Genomic DNA, 23,731 nt, shown 5'->3' with positions numbered 1-23,731 from the left:
ACCCCGTTCGGACGTCCCGACCGCCGCTGCCATCCCCGCACGCCTCCTCCTCGCAGGGCCGTTGGCACGGGGCAGGTCCAACACCCCGGTGCTGTCCCCATCCATCCTCAGCGCCCCAACGTGCTGGGTTCTGGTCCTGGGAGCTTTGTGTGCTCCCATCTGTGCCCCCCCAGCATCGCTCACTGCTCCTGCCTGCCCAGCAGAAGGCACGGGAGGTTTCTGTCCCGTTTGGAGATGTCCATTCCCAAAAGAGCAGCAACGAGGCAGGGGTGAAACCACACTAAAAGAGGGGACTACAGAGGGCAGAGCCCGCTCGGGGTAAAGCCTGCCCCTGAATTCCAAGCTGAAACCACCAAATTCTGCCCTGGGAGCACCTCCCAGCCCTGGGCTCCCCAGCACCACAAGGTACAGCTTCGGGCACAGGAATTCTGCAACGCAGCCGTGCAAACCCAGCCCCGTCACAGTCCTCATCCTCAAACCCCAAAGGGAATTCGGTGCCAGCCGCTCATCCCATCACACATGGGATCTGCACTGGGATGGTAACGAAGCGCTGGTTTGCAGGAGGTGGGAGAGGAGCATGAGCCCCTTCCACACCTCTCCATTGAGTTTCCTTCACCCCTGCCCGCAGCACCGTGAGGGATGTTTTCAGGTAAAGGTCACGTTTTTGGTTTACACCAGATTCCTCCTGCCAACCTGCAGAGCTACGAACTGACCTCGTAAAGCTCGTCCCGCGAGCCCCACACACCAGGACGGGGCCGTTTTGTCACCTCGGAGCCAGCAGGGGCACCCAGGATGAAGCTGCTCATTGCTCCTCGGTCCCTATTTCACTTTACTCCGTCTCCTCAGCCCTCTTCTTGCCCCCCTTCCACCCACCTCGTGTCTCAGCACCGCTGGGACCGTCCCTTTCAGCCCTGCTGCCCCAGCCAGCCACAAGAAAAAAATATCCTTGCCCAGTGCTTTGTGTGCTGCCTCTCCTCTTAACTCCTCAGCCGAGGAGGTGCCCAGCTGGCCAGATGTGTCCTTGCACAGTTTCAGCCTCCAAAGCGCATCCCAAACGCTTCTGTCCGATACAAGACAGCAAAAATGAGCGAAATGAGCTCCAGGCCAGCGCAAACGAGCTGGGCACTGCTCAGGGATCACGGGAGAGGTTTCCGGAGATGCGAGCAGTTTACAAACACCTCGAGGAATTTATTTTGGCAAAAAGTGACCTCACGCGGCGATGAGAGCCGTGGGGATGCCATCGGGCACCTCCAGGAGCTGGTGGGGAGCCGTGCCCTGAGATGCTCAGGAGCAGCGGAGAGCCCTGCAGCTCGGCACCGCGGGGGCTCAGAGCCCCAAACATTATTCAAAAACCCCAAAATGAGTGGTTTTAGCAGCCCAGCTCCCCGTTTTTGATGGGACAAGCACGGAGGCGGGCAGGCAGTGACATGGAGCAGCTCTGCAAGGAGTCAGGGCAGGTACAGCGGGGAGGCTGCAGGGATGGAAATCACCAGCCCAGCTGCAGCACCGATCCCGTTAGCTTGACGGGAGGTGTCCCCTGGCGCTGCTTTTCCTTGGGTATTTAAAGAGCAGGCACTGGAAACGGGAGCCAGGCAGCAATGACTGCTTCTGCTCATCGGACTTCTTGGAAGGGAAAAGGGGGAAAAAAAAAAATCAGTGGCTTGATGCTCCGACAGCACCGAGGGCTCATTAGACTTGCAGAGAAAATCCACTCCAGTCTAAAGGCGCAAATCCATCTCCTCCAGACTCCGGGGTAAAGCGCATATGCTTTCCGCAGGCACTTAAAATAAAACCCAGCCCACGAGCAGCAGATTTCAGCGTGAAACAAAGCTCCACCTCGCAGATGGAGGGGACCCATCCTGCCACGAGAAAAGGCTGAGATCCGCTCGGTCCCTCAAGGCTGAGCTGCGCCCATCTTAAAAAAAAAAAGAAGAGTTCACCTACAGGGCCACGATCTGCTATTCCTGCCACGTCCTGGGACAAATCCTTGGGACCGAGAGCTGCTCGTGCCCCAAAGCTGAGCGGGAGCTCAGCTCCTCGAGGATCAGCGCTCCCATCACCTCCTTTTCACGGCGTTTGGCTGTGGGGCAGACACGAGCCACCAGCCCTCAGCCTGCTGTGTTCCCGTGCAGCCAGAAGCGCCCTTTGCTGTCCCAGGAGGGGCTGGCAGCGCTTCTCCAGACCTCAAAGGTGCCGTGGAAGCCACAAACCCAGGCAGCGGGACAGCCACAGCCCTCCCATGCTGGCACCGAGCCCCAGCATCACCCAGACCACGCACCCATGAGCATCACGGGTCCGGCACGGGTCCACCGCGAGCTTCCAGCCCCATCCCAGCCCCACACCTACCTGCGGCCAACCTGCCGGCCACCCCACCCCACCCCCAGCAGGGGAAGGGGACTGGAAAACACTGGGAGCTGACTGGGAGCCGGCCCCGGTCCTCTCTCTATTATCCATCAGGGTGCCGCCGGGTCGCTGCACGGAGCAGGGCTGCCAGAAGCAGCTCGTTCTGCTCGGGACAAGCTGAGATGATGCAAAATTCAAGGGTTTTTTTAAGGAAAAGGAGCACCAAAAGCAGACTGAGGCACCCACCTCGCCAGCACGCATTGAGCGTCCCCGGGGAGAGGCAGCGAGCCCCGCAGGGACAAGGCGGTGCCACCTCGTTCCCCCCATTTCTCACCTCTCAGCGGGCTCCTTTTGGGGAAACGAGCACAAATTTGCTTCCCCGTGGCTCTCGGGGAGGGGAAATCACAGCCCTGGGGGTTCGGGACAGTTAAAAAGACGGATGGGGCAGGATGGCTGCAGGCACACACCGACACCCTAAAAACCCCTAAACCACACAAAAAGGGGGCTCCAAGGGAAAGCTCCGTGTCCCACCGTCCCCAAATCCTCTTGTTTTACCCACAGCGAGGCAAAGCACAGCCCCCGGGCGTCAAACCCCAAACCCTGCCCACGCCAAACCCCAAAGGCTCCAACCCAACCCATTCCCCAGGGCGTCCAGCAGGCATCCCCCAAACACCACCGATCCACCCAATAACGAGAAAAAAAAAAAAAAAACTATTTTTTTTTAATCAGGGGTGAGTTATCCGCCCCAAAAAGCCCCCACGTGCTGCGGGTGAGCGGGACGGCCCCTCGGAAATAAAAAATCCCAAATATTTGGCGTATCAAGGGTAAAAAAGAAAAAAAAAAAGGGTGAGGTTAGGAACAGGTTGGGTCGTTTCTCGTTTCATCACGGCGCTTTGCTGGCCCGTGAACGCCCAGCCGAGCACGATTTTGATGGAAAAAACGGGGAAAAAATTCATGCTGCAGAAGGAAAACCCTAAAACGAGGTAAAAAGGGAAGATAAAACCGAGGAAACCCTCGCTGGGTGCATGGGCACGGCTCGGGGACCCTCAGCTGGGAGGAGAAATCCCCCAGACCGCGGCGGCAGGTGCTAAAATCCCGCTTTTCCCACCCAAAACCCGCGTGCGGGGCCGCTCCCCATCCCTCACCCCAAAAATCGGCTCCCGCCCCGCACGGGGAGCGAAGTTCCCCCCGGATGGGAATTAAAAAAATAATAAAATAAATAAAAAACACAAAGAAAAAGGCGGCGGAGAAGCAAGGGGCGTGGGGGGGGGTGTGCGCTGCCCCCCCTTTTGGGGTGAGATAAGGGGATTTTGGGACGGGATAATGGGATTTGGGGGCACAGCAAGGGGAGGAGGGGGGGTAACGGGGGCGAGAGGGGGGTGGCACCGAGACCCCAACCCAGCCCCCCCGGGGCTGGCCCCAGCACCCCAAAACCCGACAGCTTTTGGGGCTGCCCCCCCTTTTTGTCCCCCCCCTCCCCAAATTTCACCCCAAATCCCAACAAAGCACCTCATCCCCCCCCCCAAAAAAAAAACCCACACCCCTCGGATCCCCCCCAAATTTTAGGGCCGGGCGTGGACAGCTCCCTGCGTGCCCCCCCCCCCCTTCTCCAAAACGGCTGGATTTTTATCATTTCGCCCATTTTAACCGATTCCCCCCCATTTTTCCCGACCCCCCCCCCCCCCCACGCCCAGGCTGCAGAAGATGGCACCGGGGCTGGGAGGCGCAGCCCACCCCTCCTTGCCGCAGCCCCCCCCCCGGGCCCCACCTGCCGCAGGAAATTGGGGCAAAAACCTGCCAAAACGGCCAATAAATAAATATATAAATAAATAATAAATAATAAAAATCCACCCCATTATCGGGGGGGGTGGGGGGCACCCAAAACCTCCAACCGGCATCACCACAGAGGGGGGGGGGGGCACAAACCGGTACCTCAGTGCCCCCCCCCCTCCATCCCCGGTGCTTCTTTTATTTTATTTTTCCTTTTTTCCGCCCTTTTCACGCTTTTTTTTGGCAGACGGGGAAGGGGGGGGTTATGCAGCCCCCCCCCCCCAAGCTGTATCAGTGGGTTTAGGGCTGCCCCCACCCCCAAAAAATAACCCCCCCCCCCGGTGCCCCCCTACCTGCCGCCGCCGGGTGTCCGCACCGGAGCCGCGCTGAGGAAGCGACAGCGGCCGGGGGGGGGGGAGGCGGGGGGGGGGCGGCGGCGGCGGCGCGCGGAGGGGGGGGGGGGGGCGGGTCGGGAGGGGGGGGGGGGCGCGCGCGAGCTCCGGAACCTTCGCCGAGCCGCCCTGAGGGGGGGGGGGCAGCAAGGGAGGGCAGTGCGCATGCGCCGCGCTTCGCCTCCCCCCCCCCCCCCTTTTCCCTGTCCCCCCTCCCTTCCCTGAGCATCCCCCCCCCCATGGGTGCGCATGCGCGGTGCTGGGGGGGGGGCCAGCAGGGAGCGCTCGCGCGCTGCCCGCCCTCCTCCTCCTCCTCCTCACCCCCCCCCCCTCGCGGCCGCCATTTTGTGCTCGGCCCCGTCCCGCCCTCCCGCCTCTTTTATTTATTTTTTTAATTTTTTTTCTTTGCCCCGCCGCCTCTTTTCCCTCATTTTTTATTTTTTTAACCTCTGAGGAGGCTTCTCTGAAGGGAACGAGCGCAGATCTGCTCCCCTGGGGATCTCAGGGGGAGCTGCAGCCCTTCAGGACGGTTAAAAATAAATTTATTTGTCCCAGCTGAGTGGTGGTTAAACATGTCACTAAGCACGATTTGGGAAGGAAGAGCACATGGGGCTGTCCGGGGGCTGAAGGCTCCTCCTGCCTGGCTCCCACCCTCACCATCCCCTCACCTGCACGCAGCCCCAATGTTTAATTTCACCCAAATTTAAGCTTTAGGGAAAAGCAGCCTCCCCCCTCCCAAGGCTGGCAGCCCCACCGAGTTATCTGCACACCTGTAGGGACACGCACACCCGGTGGGTGTCAGCGTGCTTGGAGGGATCATAAAAATCAAAATATCCCGCGTTGGAGGGGACCCGTGAGGGTCTGGGGCAGCTGACACCCGCGGGAAGGAGGTGACAAGTGACCGAGGGACAGCACAGGAGCACCAGGCTCCCTCCTCATCTTGCCTCAAGTCCTGGAAATCAGAAGAACTGAAGGAAATTGGAGGTTGAAGGCACCAGGCTCAGCCCTGCCACCTGCCCGCATCACCTGCGTGGTGCTCGGTGCAAAGAGCTGCTGCCCCACCGCGCTTCTGTCCCTATTAATTGGATTTAGCAGAGAAACTGCAGGAGGGATCTTCTGGCAGACAAGCTCAGATTTATTATTTTATTTTTTTATCTGGGAAGCATTCCGGTGTACATCAAGGGCAAACAGCCAATTTAAGAACAGGCTCCTCTGACAGAGGTTGTGAAGGGGGAAACTCAATAAGGAGAGAAACAGAAGGGGAACCTGCAGCACCAGAGCTCCTAAAAAGCAGGCTGGACAATAAAAAGCAGGCTGGACAAGTGTTGGTTTGGGATGGCCCACCCTAGGCTGGAATGAGGTGCCTTACAGCTTTGAGGGTGAAAGCCCTTCTCTTACTAGGGTATAAGTAACTACATAAGTACAAGGTACAGCCAAATTAGTATGAAGTAGAAATAGTAATTTGAGAGCAAAAATTTTGCTTTATGAACACACAACACCATGAGATAGGCTTACCTGCATCACTTGTTTCTATTGACCTGAAAAAAAAAAAAAAAGCTAAGGGAGTGGCTCTTAAAGAATTTCAGAAGTGCCTGATATAAATTGATTGGAGAATTTCCCCCAGGGTAAGCACATCTGTGCAAAATCCTACTGCTTAGGGAATTGTAAAATGAATACTCATGCTACAAGGGGATCCATCCTTGTGACAAGGAACGAATTTGAACTCGCAGCGCAAGCAGCGAGAGCCCGATCCCGGACCTGCAGCTCTTCCTACAGGCGGCACGGATGCAGCAGGAACACGGCAGTGACTGCGGAGCAGCTGAGCACCCTCTAACGGGACTGCTCCATCATCCAACGGGGACAAAACCAGAAGGGACCTCCCTGCTTTTTGTTTCCTAGCAGGAATTAATAATGACACCTGGCTTTCTGAAGCCATCTGCTGGTGTTCATCTTTGCCTGCCTGAATGTTCTCAGGTCACCAGGCACCGAGTCCCTTCGGTATCCAGGAAATCACAGGCTGGGAAGTATTAACCGGTCCCGAGGGTGTTCAAGCAGAACCGCTCTTCCCACAGCCTGACCATCTAGAAGATCTGCTGGTAAAGGTGAGTCAGGAATAAACTGCATCAGCTGATGGACCTGGGACTTTTGGAAAGCAGCAATGCCTCCCCAAAATCCTGCACGGCTGCACCACACCTCCTGCCCTGGCCCAGGACATGCAAGCCTGGTGGCACTGCACTTGAAAACAAAAAGATGCTAAAGGTTTCATATCTAGAAAGAGCAAAGGCCCAGCGTCTTGCTGCCCAATTCCCTCTGTGTTCATAGGGACAGAACCACATGGGTATTCCTGGTAAACAAGGTTCCTGCAGAGAAATAATCAAATCCACACACCCAGCTTGTCTTTCTTTTCACCCTGCAGGGCCAAAACCAGGGGCTGAATGGCTGCGTCAGAGGGGCAGCAAGCGGCAGAAGATTCCTGTGCCCACACACCACGCAGCCACTGCTGGTTTGCTGCAAAACCACCTCCTTGATGTGAAACCACCGTGCAACAAGACACTCGATAGCTCACTCCAGGCTATTCCTTCCCCTCCATCCCTTTTGCCCTGCTACTAGAAAGAAAAGAAAAAAAAAAAAAAAAAAGACTATTTTTTTAACAAATTATAAAGGCAACCTTTAAGGAGGAAAGCTTTAAGCTTCCAAATCCGCTTTCTCCTCTGTAAAACGGGGCTCATTTTCCGCAGCAAGGTTTTCCCCAGCAGCGCTCTGGAAGGTAACCCAGGATTTCTCAGGTCCTGCCTGCAACGGGAGCTGTGGAACCGCAGCTGAGTGATGGGTTCGGGCTTACGGTGGTTTTAAGCCTGATGTCCCCAAGGCCTTATCTGCCTGCAAGCTGCTTCATTTCAGTCACTTAATTCAGATTAAGGCTGGCTTTTGCAAAACCACAGTGATCCTAGTTGAAATAAATACTCAAATTCTGCACTAGCGTAATTCCATTACAGCACTACCCAGATCCTCCCCGCAACCTGGCTGTTAAAAACTTCACCTAGAAAAGGAAACGGGGAACGGCTTGTGAAATGATTTCCAGCCCAGGGACAGGACTGCTCCTCCTGAACCAATTCCAGACGCTCTGGTGGGCTGGCAGACCCCAAGACAACCCCTTCCTGGGGGGAGCCCGGGCAGATGCAGCCCCCAGCCTCGCCCCCAGGGCACGGCCACCAGCGCAGACGGAGCGGGAGCAGGGAACCGGCTGTGCTGCGGCATCTCGCCGTGCTTTGAGGCCTCTCCATGGAGATGGCAGCAGGGAGCCGAGCTTTGCACAGTTTCCCAGCCGTGCTCGCACGCCGCTGGGAGCAGCAGGAGGGCGGCATTCCTGCCCCGAGCAGCCCACAGCCTCCCAGAGCCTCCCACCAGCCCTTCCCAGCAGCTCAGCCTCTGCGTGCGAGCCCCTGCGGGAGGGGATCAGAGCTCAGCTGGCTCCGTTTCCCCACAAGTTGAGACCAAACGCACGGATTTGCCGTTTGGGCACGGTTCTTCACCATCAGCTTACGTGTCATGGGCAGGCTCCAGGAGCACAGCACAGCCCCGGAGGGGCTGCGGGGCCGTGGGTCGGGCACGCACGCCCCGTGACTCAGCAGAAAGAGCCGGCCGGCTCCTCGCCACCCCGCGCTGCCCCAGCACCGTCCCCGGCTTGGAGAGCCCTGCCGCCCTGAGATTAAGGCCCTCACATGCTTCCCTCGTGCCCCCACCCCAGCTGGAAAAAGCTTATTCCTTTTTCTTCTCGGTTGGGTAACATGGAAGGCATGCAAAGCCCGGCACCGAAAAATATATCAGACCCTAAGGTGTTGGGTTTAGTTTTGTAATTAATGATTGTTCTGCTTCTAAGCCCTGCTACAGCAGCTTTGCAGATGGTTTAAACGCGGTGTTTAAGAGGCAGAGTTGCTCGCTGGGGAGGCACGGGATGCACCGACTCGTTACGTGACCTTGGGGGAATTTGATGGGGTTTGCAGCCTCACCTCGCCCCACTTGGTGTCAAGGCAGCAAAGTGCCTGCAGGCAAGTCAGGGCCGTTCCCGGCCGTGCACCCGAGCCAGCAGCTCCCAGCCTCGAGCACGGACCCGGCACATCCCCAGCACCTACACAACCAGCGGGTGCTGCTCCGGGCGTTACACGTCCCTTTTTTGGGGAGCCCTCACCTCCCACCCGCAGGGAAGCAGGACGCATCCTTGAGAGATTGTAACAGCAGCAGAAATAACGTCACCCCAAAGAGCTCACATCTTGGGCAGGACTCGGGGGTGTCCCCCCCAAAATGCTGGGGGCTTTCAGCACGCTGCAGAGAGCAAAGCCAAGCGGGTGCATTAAGCAGGGAGGGACCCCCAGCCCCCCAGGGGAACCCACAGCTAAAAGCTGCACAGCGTGCAAAGTGCCCCTCTGCCAGCACGGTGTGCAATGGTGCAGGGTGCTGCACGGCTGGCACAGCGAGTGTGCAATTGTGCAGGGTGTGCTTCTGCCAGCGTGATGGGTGTGCAAAGCACCCCTCTGCCGGCACGGTGTGCAATGGTGCAGGGTGCTGCACGGCTGGCACAGGGAGTGTGCAATTGTGCAGGGTGTGCTTCTGCAAGTCTGGTGAGCGTGCACGGTGCCCCTCCACCAGCACGGTGAGCGTGCAATCATGCAGGGCGTGCTTCTGCCAGCACGGTGAGTGTGCAATCATGCAGAGTGTGCTTACGCCAGCAAGACAAGCACGTGAAGTGCCCCTGTGCCAGCTCGGTGTGCAATCACGCAGGGTGCCGCTCTGCTGGCACGGCGAGTGTGCAGTCACGCGGGGTGTGCTCCTGCCAGCACGGTGAGCGTGCAAAGCCCCCCCCCCCGCCAGCACAGTGCGCGTGCAATCGTGCAAAGCGCGCTCCCGCCAGCACAGTGCACGTGCATTTGTGCCCAGCGCGCTCCCGCCAGCCCGGTGCGCGTGCAAAGCTCCCCCCTTGCACGACCCCTTCCCACCCCCCCCTCCCCATCCCGCGTCCCCCGGCCCGGCAGGGGGCGCGCGCGCGCGCTCGCGGGGGCGGGGCAGGGGGGGCGCTGCGCGCGCGCGCGCGCGCGTGCGCGGGCAGGAGGCGGAAGCGGCGCGCGGCGGCGGGGGCGCGCTCGGCGCCCGTGGGGCTCCTTAAAGGCGCCGCCGCCCCCCCCCCTCCTCCCCCCCACACCCCCCCCTCCTCCGCGTGCCCGGGGACGGCAGCGCCGCGCGGGGCCGGAATGAGCAGGTGGGGGCCCCCCCGGGACACCCCCCCCCCCGCCCCCATCACCCCCCCCAAAAAAGAGACCCCCCCCGGGGGGGGATGGGCACGTGGGGGCGCTGCCTCAGTTTCCCCGGAGGGAATTGGGGGGGGCTGGGGGGGGGGCAGCAGTGGGGGGGGGGGGTAAGGGGCTGGGGGGGCACTGAGGGCTTGGGGGGGCTGCGGAGGGGGGGCTGGCAGGGTGAGACCCCCATGAGGGGGGGGCACGGTGGGGGAGCCCCCCCTGTGTGTGTGTGTGCGCCCCCCCCATATACCCCCATCATGGGGGTTCCCCCTCCCTTGGGGTGCCCACACGCCCCCCCCTCACACCCCCTCCCCCTATGGCAGCCCCCAGCTCCGTGCCCCCCCCCCCAGGGCTCTTTCCTCCCCACTGGGGGGGGCTCCACGTTTGTGACCCCCCCCCCCCCCCCCGGAGCGTGACCCCCTCACCCCATGCAGCACCCATGGGGGGCCCCCCCCGGGGTCCGGCGCCCAGCCCCGAGGGGCCGCGGCGACCTTGGGGAGGTGCTGAGTCAGGCCCCGAAGGCGTTTGGGGTTTTTTTGGCCCTGCTGCCTCTGTCCGCGCTCAGCGGCCGTGATTTATCCCTGGGGGGGGAACAAAAAACCCCCCGCTGCCCCCCCAGGGAGGGGACCCCCGCTGGCTGACCCCATAGTGGGGGTGCTGTGTGGGGTTTGGGGGCTGCGTCCCGCAGGATGGGCACGCTGCTGGTGCTGCACTGCAGGATTCGGGGCGTGCAGCCGCTTTTTTTTGGGGGGGGGGGGTCTGCAAGGAGGGGGTCTCCCCCCCCCATGTGCCCATGGGGCTGCCCTCGGAGCCAGGACCAGGACGGGGCCATCCCCAGCACGGGGCTCCTGCTCTTTGGACCTTGTCCCTTAACCAGCACTGGGAGAGGGGGGGACACACACAACATCTCCCCCCCCCTCCCGGTCCCATGGGAGCAGCACCATGGGGTGTCCAGGCTGGCTGCCAGCACCCCCACCGGGCGTTATCGGGGCCCAGCCGGCCCCAGGAGGGGTCCCTGATGGGGGCAGCACGATTACGGGGGCAGCAGCGGGGTGGGGGCCGCGCCTGCCCCCTGCACCCTGCCGATAGCGGCGCACGGAGCGGCCTCGCACCGGGGATGCTCGGGTCGGAGCCGTGCCCGGCCCCCCCGGTGGGCTCGGGCGGACCCCCCCAACCCATTTTTACATTTCAGGAGGGCAGCACCATGGCCGAGAAGACATCACCGGGCCCCGGGGGGGGCATCACGCCCCTGCAGCAGATGCTGGCCTCCGGCACGGGCGCCATCCTCACCTCGCTCTTTGGTGAGGGTCACGGGGCTATGGGGGGGGGTCCCAGGGTGGGGGGCACCCCGAGAGGAGGCTGACGGGGGGGCTGTCGTTGCAGTGACGCCGCTGGATGTGGTGAAGATCCGGCTGCAGGCACAGAGGACCCCCTTCTCCAAAGGTACCCCATTGGCGGCGGGGACGTCTCCGCTCGTGCCCGGGCGCACAGGGCCGTGGTGGGGGCGCTGCTGCCGTGGGCCCCCCCTCGTCCTCCTTCCCCTCGTTATGGCCCCGTGTTGGAGCTGGGCCAGCGCTGTGGGGCTGGGTGGGGGGCTCGGCGTGCTCTGGAGGCTCCCCATCCCCTGGACCTGCTGCCTTTTGTGCTGCTGCCCGAGCTGCGGGGCTGCTCCGTGCTCCTCCGGGTGCCAGAAGGGTGCCGACCCCTCCACCCCACTGAGGACACCGGGCACAGCCTCTGGGCTCCCCACAGCCCCGGTTTGGTGCCAGTAGGGCTCCGTCCCCAGCCCCTTTTTGCTCGGAGCCGGAGGGTGTCCCATCCCCGGCGCCCCGCTCAGCCTGTCCCCATTGTGTTTCAGCGTGGTCGGTGCGCTCGGCGCCCTGGGGGGGCTCTCGGCACGCCACGTGTGAGTACCCAGCTGCTGCTGGTGGCTGCGGGGACGTCCCGGACCCGGTGTTTTTCTTTTTGCTCTGCCCTGCCACTGTGCTAAAGCCTCCTGGGATCTCCTGCTCGCTCCTGCTGGCCTTGCTGAGAGCGGTGCCAGGCCAGGGGGCAGGATGCTCATGGCCAGGGGAGCTCCCCCAGCCTTGGGGGCATCACCCGTGGCCTCGCTGCCTCCCCCAGGCTGCCCCCTGCCCTGTGGGGTCGCGGCCAGCGAGGCTCCTGGCTCTGGTTTGGGGCTCGGGAGCTTGGGCTCGGTGCTCTCCTGGGACAGGCAGGGCTGATTTGGGGCTGGAGGGGTCCGGGCTGGGCTCTGACGGTGCCCCCATTCCCTCCCACCCCAGGGAAATGCTTCCTCTACTGCAACGGGCTCATGGACCACCTCTACGTCTGCCAGAACGGCCCTGGCTGCACCGCCTGGTACAAGGCTCCCCCCCCCGCACGCTTCACCGGCACCCTGGTAGGGGCTGCGGGGGTCTCCCCGTGCGGGGTCGGGCGTTCCTGGGGGTGTGTGGGGGGTGCTCGCCCCTCTGCCCCCCTCCCACCCTCCCCCGGGCGCTGCGCTCTCCCCGCAGGACGCCTTCGTGAAGATCACGCGCTACGAGGGCATCAGGTCCCTGTGGAGCGGCCTCCCCCCGACGCTGTGAGTTGTACCCCAATTTTTGGGGTCTGGGGGGGTGCGCACTGACCCTGAGCCTCATGCCGGGGTGCCCTCCCCTCCCTCCTCCCCGGCAGGGTGATGGCAGTGCCGGCCACCGTCATTTACTTCACCGCCTACGACCAGCTCCGGGACTACCTGCACGCTCGCACCGGGAGCCGCGGCCACCACATCCCCTTGCTGGCGGGGGCCCTCGCCCGCTGTGAGTACCCCCGAGCACCCCCAGCCTGCAAAGCTGTGCCCCCCAGTGGGGCTGACACCCCCGTTTTTCCCTCCCCCTCCCCGGGCAGTGGGTGCTGTGACGGTGATCAGCCCCCTGGAGCTGATCCGCACCAAGATGCAGTCGCGGCAGCTGAGCTACCGGGAGCTGCGCGTCTGCATCCAGTCGGCGGTGGCTCAGGACGGCTGGCTGTCCCTCTGGAGGGGCTGGGGACCCACCGTGCTGCGGGACGTCCCCTTCTCCGGTAAGGCTGGGGGGGGCAGGGGGTGGAATGGGGGGGTCGCCGGGCAGCGCGGGGGCTTCACCTCTCCTCCCAGCTCTCTACTGGTTCAACTACGAGCTGGTGCGCGAGTGGCTGTGCGCCCAAGCCCGGCTGGATGAGGCCACCTTCATGATCAGCTTCGCCTCCGGGGCCATCTCCGGCACGGTGAGAAAGGGGTTTGGGGTCTGCAGCCCCCCCCCCCAGGGGGAAACGGGGGTGCAATATGGGCTGGGGCTGTGCCATGGGGTCGGGGAGCTCAGCCCCGTGCGCTCGCCCCGCAGGTGGCCGCGGTGCTGACGCTGCCCTTCGACGTGGTGAAGACCCAGCGGCAGATCGAGCTGGGAGGCAGCGAGATGCACCCGGGTGAGGGGGCTTCCTGCGGGGTGGGGGGGACAGCGGGGAGCCCCCCCGGCACCCCCTAACCCCCCGCTCTCCTCTCCTCCCGCAGTCGCAGCCTCCAAGCCCTCGTCCACCTGGCTGCTCATGCGCCGCATCCGCGCCGAGTCGGGCACCCGGGGGCTGTTTGCAGGTGAGGCTGTGACCCCCCCACACCCTGTCCCGGGGGGAATTTTGGGGTGCCCCGGTGTCATCGTGGGGCTGACAGCGCTGTCCTTGCAGGGTTCCTGCCCCGTGTCATTAAGGTGGCCCCCGCCTGTGCCATCATGATCAGCACCTACGAGTTCGGCAAAACCTTCTTCCAGAAGCTGAACCAGGAGCGGCGGCTGCGGGGATTGTAAGGGGGGGGGCACAGATGGGGACTGTGGCCCGTGGGACAGGGACACCCCCTGGACTGACCCCAAGTGCCTTCCCGTGCGCTCTGCTCCCCGCCGGCCCCGTGGTGTGGGCACGGTCCCGGGGGCCCCCCCAGCCCTGCCGTGCTGGGGGCACGCTGCCTGCTGTGACACTGGGGATGTGGCCCCCCCCCGGCCCTCCCTCGAGGCTGGACAGATGCTGCTGGATTGACTCACGGACTTTGGCGAGGTTGGGAGCCCCCAGCCTCCCGCCAGGCTCGGGGGTAGGAGCGGGGGCTCCAGCGTGGACCAAACCCTGGGGGCTGCCCCCCCCCGCCTGCACCCAGTTACGCACAGCCTCCCCTCCTGCCCCCATGTGGGGTGGGGGCACCTCAACCTCACAGCCCTGCCTCTGGACCCCCCCCAGCCCCCTCAGGACCTGCTCAGACCCTGCGTGGGGACAAACCTCGCTGCTGCTCTGGGGGGGGGCCGGGCTCTGTCCCGTGCCCCCTCCCTTCACCGCGAGGACCTGCCCCGTGCCGTGCTCGGTGCGGGTGCTGCCCGACCCCCTCCCGGTCTCCCTGGGTGCCTGGGGGGAGTTTCTTTTATTTTCTTAAATAAAACAAAATGGAATTTGTGTCTTAGGGCATGGAGCCCTGCCCCTGGTCCCTGCAGGGCTGCCTGGCTGTGTGCGGGGGGGGGGGCGTGGGAGGTGTCCCTGGGGCTGGCAGTCGTGTCCCTGCTGCTGGGGGACAGTGCTGTCACCCACCAGTATGGGGCTGGGGGGGCTCGTTTGGGGCATGGGGGCTCCCAGCACCCCCCTCATATCTCTTTGTGGGTGGGGGGGACACAAGGCTGTTTTCCCCCCTCCCAGCTGGCCGGGTGCTCACAGGGGGGGTCAGCTCGTATCGCTGCGTTTATTGATTCCTTTCGCTCCAACAAGGCAAGCTGGGGCTGAACCAAAACCCAAAAACACCCCAAACAACCCAAAACCCGGGGGGGGAATGGGGAGGGAAGGAGGGGGGGGTCCGATCGCCGTTGTGGGGATGCGGCTGCAAGGAGGGCCGGGTGGTCCCATGGGTGCTGAGGCGGGGGGGCTGCTGGAAGAGCTGCGCCCCGAGCCCTTGGGATGGCAACGGGGCCGTGCCCGGACCCTCACCCCTGCAGGGGGGCTCACCCCAAGCCCCCCTCCTGCACCCCGCAGCACAACCCCGGTGTCCCCGCAGTTCGTCATCTCCTCCCCAGCCTGGATGGACAGGAGGAAGGGGGGGGGACACACACAGACACATCCCGGTCCCATTCCAACATCCCCATCCCAACGGGTCCACGTCTCCAGCCGGGGTCCGGGCTGGGGGTCCAACACGCAGCCGGGGTGGGGTGCAGAAAAGGGGGGGGGAGGACGCCGTCCCCGGCCTCCCCGATGGGTTGGGCGAGTCCCTCGGTCCTCCGTCGGTCCCAGGGTGGAGGGGGACGAGGTCAGTCCTCGGCGGCGGCGGCGGCGGCGCTGGGCGAGGGGGCCGGGGGTCTCAGCTGGGGCTGCGGCTCGGGCTGGCTTCGTTGCTGTCGCTCACCAGGCACTCGTTGGATTTGAGGCTGGCCAGGGACTTGCAGCTGGGCAGGGAGGCCAGGGAGCCGCAGAGCCCCAGCATGGAGGGCGTGGGGTCCTTCCCTGGGGGGGCACAGAGCGGGCGTCGCGGGGGGCTGCGGGTGCCGACGGGGACAGGGACAGGGAGCACCCCTTTGGGATCGCCGCGGATGGCCTGGGCACCCCGTGGTTGTATGGGCAGCGTCCCTAGCTTGGGGGGGGGGGGGTGTGAAGGGCAGGAGGGGCCCCGTGCATCACCCCATGGGGGTGGGCGAAGGGGCGGGGGGGGGTCTTACCCAAGGGCCCCCAGGGCTCGCCTTCGCGCTTGCCCTCGCCCAGGCGCTGGGAGTCGGAGCTGAGGCTGTTCTCGGCCGAGAGCTGGTCGGTGCTCACGAAGCTGTGCCTGCGGAGGGACGGCGCTCAGCCCCCGTCCCCCCCCCACCCTCCTCCCCGGGGCCGTTTTGGGGCGCGGGTCCGGGCGGCTCTGCCCCCCTCCCTCCTCCCCTTACACCCCCCCCGGGGTTACCTCCTGTAGAGCTTGCCGTCCGAGCCGCTCTCGTTGCCGTTGAGCGTCCCCAGCGAGGGCCACTGGTTGACCAGGGGGGTCCCCATGTCCTTGGGGAGCTGCGCCAGCTGCGTGTTCTCGCAGGGGATCAGCCCCGTCCTGCGGCACACGCGGGCGCTCAGCGCACGGGGCGGCTGCAGGCACCGGGCACCCACCACCCATCGTGTCCCACGGGGCATATGGGGCACTGGGGGCACACCGTGTCCCATGGGGTATACGGGGCACCGGGGGCACACCGTGTCCTACAGGATGTATGGGGCACTGGGGACCCTCCATGTCCTGCAGGGTATATAGGGCACTGTGTACTCATCATGTCCTACAGGGTGTATGGAGTACTAGGGACTAACCATGTCCTACAGGGCGTATGGGACATTGGGGACCCACCATGTCCTATAAGATGTATATGGAGATCTACTGTGTCCTGATCTACACTGGAGATCTACCGCGTCCTACAGGATGTATGGAGCACTACAGACCCACCATGTCCTACAGGATGTATGGGATGCTGGAGATCTACCACGTCCTACAGGATGTATGGGACACCAGGGATCTACCATGTCCTACAGGACATATAGGGCACTAGGGACCCTCCATGTCCTACAGGGTGTATGGAACACTGGGGACCTACCATGTCCTACAGGACATACAAAGCACTAGGGACCCACCACGTCCTACAGAATGTATGGAGCACTGGGGACCCACCACGTCCTACAGGATACATGGAGCACTGGGGACCCACCATGTCCTATAAGATGTATATGGGACACTGGAGATCTACTGCTTCCCACAGGATGTATGGAGCACTACAGACCCACCATGTCCTACAGGATGTATGGGACACCAGGGATCTACCATGTCCTAGAGAACATTTAGGGCACTAGGGACCTAGCACTTCCTATAGGATGTATGGGACACTGAGGGTCTACCATGTCCTACAGGACATATAGGGCATTAAGGACCCACCGTGTCCTACAGGACATATGGAGCACTGAGAACCCACTACATCCTACAGGACACATGCAGCACAGTGCACTCCCCACATCCTACAGGACATATAGGGCACTAGGGACACACCACGTCCTACAGAACATATGGAGCACTGTGGACTCACCATGTCCTATGGGGCATATGGGACACTGGGGACCCACCATGTCCTACAGGACATATAGGGCACTGGGAACCCATTACATCCTACAGGACGCATGGAGGACAGTGCGCCCACCATATCCTACAGAACATACGGGGCGTGGGGGATACACCATGTCCTACAGGACATATAGGGCACTGGGGACCCACCACACCCCTAGGGCTCGTGGAGCACCCAGACACTGGGTGCATGCAGGATGCCAAGTCCCCGCCACCCCCCCAGATCCTGTGGGGCCAGACCCGGCAGCAGCTGGGGGTCCAGTATGGGGCCGGTATGGGGCCGGGATGGGGCCGGGATGGGGCTGGTATGGGGCTGGTATGGGGCCGGTATGGGGCCGCACTCACAGCTGCTCCTGCAGCTCCAGGATGACGCCCTCCAGCTCCCTCTTCTCCAGCTGGTTCTGCACCATCACCTCCTCCAGCCGCAGCTTCAGCCGCTTGTTCTCCGCCTCCAGGTCCTTCAGCTGCGACTCCCGCAGCCGCACCAGCTCCTCCAGGTACCCCTGCGCGAGGCCACCGTCAGCGGGGCTGCGAGGCCCCCGGTGCCGTGCCGGGGGTGCTCAGACCCCATAAGGATGGGGACCCCACCCAGTGCCATGCCAGGGGTGCTTGGACCCCGTAAGGATTGGGACCCACCCAGCTCCGTGCCTGGGGTGCTCAGAGCATCCTGCACGGATCAGGACTCATCCATCTCAGAGTGTCCCATAAGGATTAGGACCCACCCAGTGTTGTGTCTGGGGTGCTCAAACCCCATAAGGACTGGGACCCCACCCAGTGCCACGCCAGGGGTGCTTGGACCCCATAAGGATCAGGACCCTCCCAGTGCCATGCCAGGGGTGCTCAGAGCATCCCGCATGGATCAGGACCCATCCATCTCAGAGCGTCCCATAAGGATTGGGACCCACCCAGTGCTGTGTTGGGGGTGCTCAGACCCCATAAGGATCGGGACACCACCCAGCACCGTGCTGGAGGTGCTTGGACCCCATAAGGATTGGGACCCACCCAGCGCCATGCCAGGGGTGCTCAGAGCATCCCACATGGATCAGGACCCATCCATCTCAGAGCATCCCATAAGGATTGGGACCCACCTAGTGCTGTGTCTGGGGTGCTCAGATCCCAGCACCATGCTGGAGGTGCTCAGATCCTATAAGGATTGGGACCCTCCCAGTGCCATGCTCAGAGCATCCTGCATGGATCAGGACCCATCCATCTCAGAGCGTCCCATAAGGATCGGGACCCATCCAGCCCCATCCATGACCCCCATCCTCCCCGTCCCCATCCCCTCTCCTCCTCCCCGGTACCTTTTGGGCGTAAACGATGCGGAATTTCTGCTCCATCTTGCGCCACTTGTTGTACCAGCTGTCCTCGTCGGTGACCAGCGGCAGGTAGGGGTGGTCGGGGGAGCTGTCCTCGCTCGTGCTGCTCTCCACGCTGCCCCGCTCCTCTTCCTCGCTCAGGTAGTCGTAGCTGGGGGGGGGGGATGCACACACGGGGGGGGCTCAGGGGGGTGGGCACGGGGTGAGGGGACCACGGAGAGGGGCAGGGGCTGCTCCTACCTCTGCGTGAACTTCAGGTAGGGCGTGTAGTCGATGACCACCGGCGTCTTGCCGTCCATCACTTCGCCCTTCAGGCAGAAGCTGAGCCAGGAGGGGGGCGCGGGGGGAAAGCAGAGGGTGAGGGGAGCCCTGGGGGGGGCGCAGGGGAATTAGGGGGGGGGATTGTGGCCGCCTGCCCGTGTCCTACCTGAAGTCGATGGCGCCGAGCCCAATGAGCATCCCGGTGAGCACCGTGGACTCCTCCCGCAGCATGATGGCCCCGTCGTCGTAAAAGCGCCTGCGGGGACCAGAGGCTGGGTGGGTAGGTGGAGGGGGGGGGAAAACCCCCAAAATTCCTCGTTGTGCCCACCCCAGGCGCGGCGCTCACCTGGTGGTCCGTGTGTCGCGCAGGGCGGTGGAGATGTACTCGGACATGCGCTTCTCCATCAGTGCCACGCGGATCCACGCCCGGCCCTGCAAGGCAGCCCTGAGCGGGGGGCTGCTGCGCCCCCAAACCCTGCTCCGTGCCCCCCCCCCCCCACCTCGTCCTGGGGTGGTGCAGGGGTGGTCCCCGCTCTGATTTCAGCCCAGGGAGCCTCTCCTGGTGGATTCGTGCAGGGGGGGAGATGGGGCTGCGGGAGGGCAGGGAGAGGGGATGGGGATGGGGACAGGGATAGGATGAGGACAGGGATGGTGATGGGATGGGATGGGATGGGATGGGGATGGGATGGGGATGGGATGGGATGGGATGGGATGGGATGGGATGGGGATGGGATGGGGATGGGATGGGATGGGATGGGATGGGATGGGATGGGATGGGATGGGATGGGATGGGATGGGGATGGGGATGGGGATGGGGATGGGGTGGGGATAGGGACAGAGAGGATGGCAGCAAAGATGGGGACAAGGACAGGGGATAGGGATGGGGCCGTGGCCAGGACATGGATAGAAATGGGGCCAAAGATCAGAACCGGGAATGGGGCCAGGGAAGGGATGGAGGCAGTGATGGGAATAGGGTGGGGATGGGATGGGATGGGATGGGATGGGATGGGATGGGATGGGATGGGATGGGATGGGATGGGATGGGATGGGATGGGATGGGATGGGATGGGATGGGGCGTGGACAGGGCCAGGGCTGTGGCTGTCCCGGGGCTGACCTTGGCCCTGGAGGTGCTGATGTTCTCCATGTTCTCGATGCTGCTGACGCAGTTGTTGGGGACCTTGCTGCAGGCCAGCCGGATGTAGTCCCAAAAGCCGCGCTGCCCATCTGAGCTGAACCAGCTGACGGGGCCTGGGGGGGGCATGGGGACGATTCGGGGCGGCTGCACCCACACACCCGGCCCCGGCGGCCCCGAGCCCCAAACCTAGCACAGGACGGCCGCGTGTCCCCACCCGGCGCTTGGTGCGGGGACAATGATGGGGACGGGGACGTGCGGGGGTCCCCGCGGTACCTTTGAAGCGGTGGCTGAGGATCTGCTCGAGGATGGCGGCGAAGTTGACGAACTCCTCGGAGGAGTCGTCGATGGGCTCCGCCGTGTACTTCTCCAGCAGGGTCTTCACCGAGAACCTGGCGGGGGGCACAAAGGGGGTGTCACGGGGCGGGAGGGGGACGGGGCTGCAGCGGGAATAAAACGCCCCCGGTGCCCTGCCAGGCCGTGCGTTCTCAGCCCCAAAAAGCCCTTTATTCCAATGACTCCTCCCCAAAAGGGAGCTCGCATCTCTGCAAAGGTGTGGTGCCGGCTGTCTCCGTTTTGGTTCGAGCACACAAAAACCAACTGATGGCACCCGAAAACCAACTGATGGCACCCGAAAACCAACTGATGGCAACCGAAATCCAACCGATGGCACCCAAAATCCAACTGATAGCACCCAAAATCCAACTGATGGCACCCGAACCCCAACTGATGGCACCCAAAATCCAACCGATGGCACCCGAAAACCAACTGATGGCACCCAAAACCCAACCAATGGCACCCAAAATCCAACCGATGGCACCTGAAACCCAACCAGTGGCACCCAAAACCCAACCGATGGCACCCAAAATCCAACTGATGGCACCTGAACCCCAACTGATGGCACCTGAACCCCAACTGATGGCACCCAAAACCCAACTGATGGCACCCAAAATCCAATTGATGGCACCTGAAACCCAACCAGTGGCACCCAAAATCTAACCAATGGCACCCAAAATCCAACTGATGGCACCCAAAACCCAACCAACGGCTCTGGGCACACCACATTCACCCCAATCCCCACACCACATCCACCTGCAGCGGGGAGGGGACACTCGGGGGGGGTCGGACGGCCCCGTCCCACCCCTGCCAAGCCCTGCAGGACGCGGGGGCTCCAGCTCCTTGTCCCCAGGTCCCCGGGGACCCCGCGGGGCGGGCGCCGCTGCCCCTGGGCGCGAGCGGCCAGGAAGGGCGAACAAAGGCCCCCTTCCTCCCTGGCCGCGCGCGGGCGGTGATGGCTTCCCCTTCCGCCGGCCGCTTGGCCGCAGGACCGGGCCCATAAAGGCCGGGGAATGGGGAGGATGCAGGGGGGGGGGCAACGCCGGGGGGGGGGGGCAGGGGGTGGGAGAGGCTGGGGGGGGTGGATGGGGGAATGGAGGGGGATGGAGGGGGATGGAGGGGGCTGCAGGGAACCCGTGGTGTGGCCATAAAGGTGGAGACCCCCCCCTCTCGCCAAGGTGTCATGGTGGGGGGGGGGCTCTGTGTGACCTGGGGGGGTGCAGGGGGTCTCCATGGTTTGGGGGGGGGGATGGAGGTGCCCCCCCCCCGGTGTTGTGAGGGGTTTTGGGGACTCCCCAGCCCCCAACATCAGCACCAGGGGGGCACGGGGCAGGATGACCCCAAACCCGGGTGCCCCCCCCCATGTCCCCGCCACCTGCAGGGCCCCCCCATCCCCGTGCCCCCCCCCCACCAAGGTCCCCAGACCCCATCCCCATCTCCCCCCCCCCATCCAGCCGGCGTCGCCATGGCAACCCGCATCCTCCATCCCCGCTCCCCCAGCCCCGCATCCCGCCTGGCCCGCGGCCTGACGTCACTTCCTCGGCCCCACACCCCACGGGGGGGGGTCCCCGGTGCCCCCCCCCCATCCTTCACCCCCCCCCCAGGGCCTCCCCCCCATCCCCGGCCTCTGCGGCCTCCCCATCGCCGCCCCCGCCGCCTGCAGCCCCCGTCTTGTTGTTGTGCCCCCCCCATCCCCCCCTCCATTACCCCCCCCCAGGAGCCTCCGGCCTTGTGTGCGCCCCCCCACACCCCCCATGTGCCCCCCCCCAGCCCCCCCGGGCTCCATCCAAGCCTCATCCTTCCCCCTCTCCCCATCCCCAACCCTCCCCCAACCCCCCCCAATATAAAACCAACACCGGCAACGAGAAAAAAAATCCCCCCCCCATCTTGAAGGGGCTGCGGGGGGGGGGCTCAACCCCCCCCCTCCACCTCCTTCCCCCCCCTTCCCTCCCCTCCATCCCCTCCACCGGGGGTCCCCCATCCATCCCTCCATCCATCCATCCATCACCATCCCCCCTTTCCCCCCCCTAAGGCTATATTTCGGGGGTCCCCCCCACCCCGGGGATTTGTGCCCCCCCCCCAAAAAAAAAAAGCCCCCACCTGCAGACGGTGATGAGGTTTTTCCTCTCCACGGCGATGTTTCTGGAGGACGCCTTCTTGGAGGAGAGCCCCAGAGCCATGGCAGCCTGGACGCAGCTCGCTGCCATCCAGAGCGGGGCGAAGCCAACAGGGCCCGCGGCCCCCTCCCCGCGGCCCCCGCGCCGCCGCGGCCCCCCCCCCTCTCCTGACACCCCCCCTCCACCCCCCTTTTCTTTTTCCCACCCCCCCCCACACGAGCTGGGATGGGGCCTCCCCGAAATCAGCCCCCGTGGGGATTGGGGGGAAGGAAGAGGGGGGAATGTGGGGGGTGTTATGGGGGGGGCACCACCTCGTCTGCATCGCCCCCCCCCCCAAGAGCACCCCCCCTATGAGCATCCTCCCCAATTAAGCATCCCCCCCCAAGAGCATCTCCCCCATGAGCACCCCCCCATAAGCATCCCCCCCCCATGATCATCACCCCCAATTAAGCATCCCCCCCCCACGAGCACCCCCTCATAAGCACCCCCCCCATGAGCATCCTCCCCAATTAAGCACCCCCCCATGACTATCCCCCCCCATGAGCACCCCCCCCAAGAGCATCTCCCCCCTGAGCATCCCCCTCCCATAAGAATCCCCCCCCGGAGCATCCCCCCCACGAGCACCCCCACAAGCACCCCCCATAAGCACCCCCCCTCCCCCATGAGCATCCCCCCCATAAGTATCCCCCCCCCATTAAGCATCCCCCCCCCACCATGCCCTGCCATGAACGTGCCCCCCCCCCATGCTGCCCCCCCCTTGATGGTGCTCCCCCCCCAGCGATGCCCCCCCCATCATTCTCACCCCCCCATGATGCTCTGCCCACGTGGTGACCCCCCCATTATGCTCCCCCCCCATAGTATTCACCCCCCCACGAGCATCACCCCCCCCATGAACACCCCCTCCCATGCCCCACCCCATAAGCGTCACCACCCCACAAACATCCCCCCCCCCAAACCACCCCATGAACTTCACCCCCCCCCCCCCGGTCATCGCCCTCCCCACATGCCCCACCCCCAAATGGACAGTGGGGGGGGGGGGGACACCCCCTTGCCCCCCCCCTCCCTTTGCCCCATGCCTCAGTTTCCCCAGGGGTACAAAAGGGAAAGCAAGGGGGGTGCTGCACCCATTCCCCCCCCCAAAAAAAAAAAAAAAAAAAAAAAAAGCACCCAGATAAATCAGCATCACCCCAAGGGGGTGTCCCTGGGGATGTGCCCCCCCCAGACACCCCGGGGGGGGGGAGCAAACACTCCTCATCCCCCATACAGCTCTCGGTGGGGTTCCTGGGACCCCAAAACCTGCAGGGGGGGTAGAGGGGGGGGGAACCCTCGGTGTCACCCTGATAAGGCGGGGGCTGTTATCAGCGCACCCAGGCTGCGCCCCTCCCGGCACCGAGCCCAACGGGGCCAGCGGCCCCCTGGGTGCCGTCCCCATGGCCCTGTGAGGGTCCCCGAGCTGGCATGAGCGTGTGCACGCGTGTGCATGCGTGTGCATGAGTGTGCACGTGTGTGTGCATGCGTGTGCTCACGTGTGTGCGTGTGCAAGGTGCACCCAGCTCACCTTTCTCCCCTTCCCTGCACCCTGCGTGCGGGAGCAGCCTGGACTCTCAGTGTGCAGCCCCACGCGTGCGTGCACACACACGTGTACATGCACACACACGTGTACG

The 23,731-nt window shown here is 63.8% G+C and overlaps 3 protein-coding genes across 11 annotated transcripts in view; 1 reads left to right on the top strand and 2 right to left on the bottom strand.

The window, feature by feature from the left end:
• The window catches only part of MAPT (microtubule associated protein tau), a 42,936-nt gene extending 38,362 nt beyond the window's left edge, over positions 1-4,574 (bottom strand). For 7 of the 8 annotated variants that reach the window (XM_038168786.2, XM_038168801.2, XM_072028719.1 and 4 more), the window contains exon 1: positions 4,467-4,574. The gene's annotated coding sequence lies outside the window, so the exon portion shown is untranslated. The remainder of the gene's footprint in view (positions 1-4,466) is intronic. The other variant, XM_038168787.2, reaches the window with a different exon arrangement.
• A 5,028-nt stretch (positions 4,575-9,602) lies between these two features.
• SLC25A39 (solute carrier family 25 member 39) lies at positions 9,603-14,245 on the top strand. Its single transcript, XM_072028734.1, has 11 exons — positions 9,603-9,759; positions 10,989-11,097; positions 11,180-11,239; positions 12,082-12,197; positions 12,313-12,380; positions 12,473-12,597; positions 12,686-12,859; positions 12,933-13,042; positions 13,159-13,240; positions 13,326-13,406; positions 13,496-14,245. Exons 2-11 carry the CDS (start codon positions 11,001-11,003, stop codon positions 13,612-13,614), a joined length of 1,032 nt encoding a protein of 343 aa, XP_071884835.1. The 5' UTR covers positions 9,603-9,759; positions 10,989-11,000; the 3' UTR covers positions 13,615-14,245.
• A 261-nt stretch (positions 14,246-14,506) lies between these two features.
• Positions 14,507-22,242, bottom strand: RUNDC3A (RUN domain containing 3A). Of its 2 annotated transcripts, XM_072028695.1 has the most exons (11): positions 22,051-22,184; positions 19,891-20,006; positions 19,597-19,730; positions 18,828-18,913; positions 18,648-18,737; positions 18,461-18,541; positions 18,206-18,371; positions 17,250-17,407; positions 15,720-15,857; positions 15,490-15,596; positions 14,507-15,277 (listed from the first exon to the last, which is right to left on the bottom strand). In XM_072028695.1, exons 1-11 carry the CDS (start codon positions 22,155-22,157, stop codon positions 15,135-15,137), a joined length of 1,326 nt encoding a protein of 441 aa, XP_071884796.1. In that variant the 5' UTR covers positions 22,158-22,184; the 3' UTR covers positions 14,507-15,134. The 2 variants fall into 2 exon arrangements, with proteins under 2 accessions (XP_071884796.1, XP_071884797.1); XM_072028696.1 differs by lacking the exon at positions 15,490-15,596 and having other exon boundaries at positions 14,948-15,277; positions 22,051-22,242.
• Between the last annotated feature and the right edge of the window lie 1,489 nt (positions 22,243-23,731).

This window comes from Anas platyrhynchos, chromosome 28 (assembly GCF_047663525.1).
Source record: "Anas platyrhynchos isolate ZD024472 breed Pekin duck chromosome 28, IASCAAS_PekinDuck_T2T, whole genome shotgun sequence".
NCBI lineage: Eukaryota > Metazoa > Chordata > Aves > Anseriformes > Anatidae > Anas > Anas platyrhynchos.
The sequence above is the reverse complement of the archived record's forward strand: the minus strand, read 5'-3'. Positions and strand labels throughout refer to the sequence as shown.

Coding starts and splice junctions, on each gene's coding strand:
- SLC25A39 (XM_072028734.1), top strand. CDS start 11,001: ATGGCCGAGAAGACATCACCGGGCCCCGGGGGGGGCATCACGCCCCTG. Junction 12,198..12,312: donor CACGCTTCACCGGCACCCTG/GTAGGGGCTGCG, acceptor CTCTCCCCGCAG/GACGCCTTCGTGAAGATCAC. Junction 13,241..13,325: donor AGGCAGCGAGATGCACCCGG/GTGAGGGGGCTT, acceptor CTCCTCCCGCAG/TCGCAGCCTCCAAGCCCTCG.
- RUNDC3A (XM_072028695.1), bottom strand. CDS start 22,157: ATGGCAGCGAGCTGCGTCCAGGCTGCCATGGCTCTGGGGCTCTCCTCC. Junction 18,738..18,827: donor CGCGACACACGGACCACCAG/GTGAGCGCCGCG, acceptor TGGTCCCCGCAG/GCGCTTTTACGACGACGGGG. Junction 15,278..15,489: donor CGAGCCCTGGGGGCCCTTGG/GTAAGACCCCCC, acceptor GTGCCCCCCCAG/GGAAGGACCCCACGCCCTCC.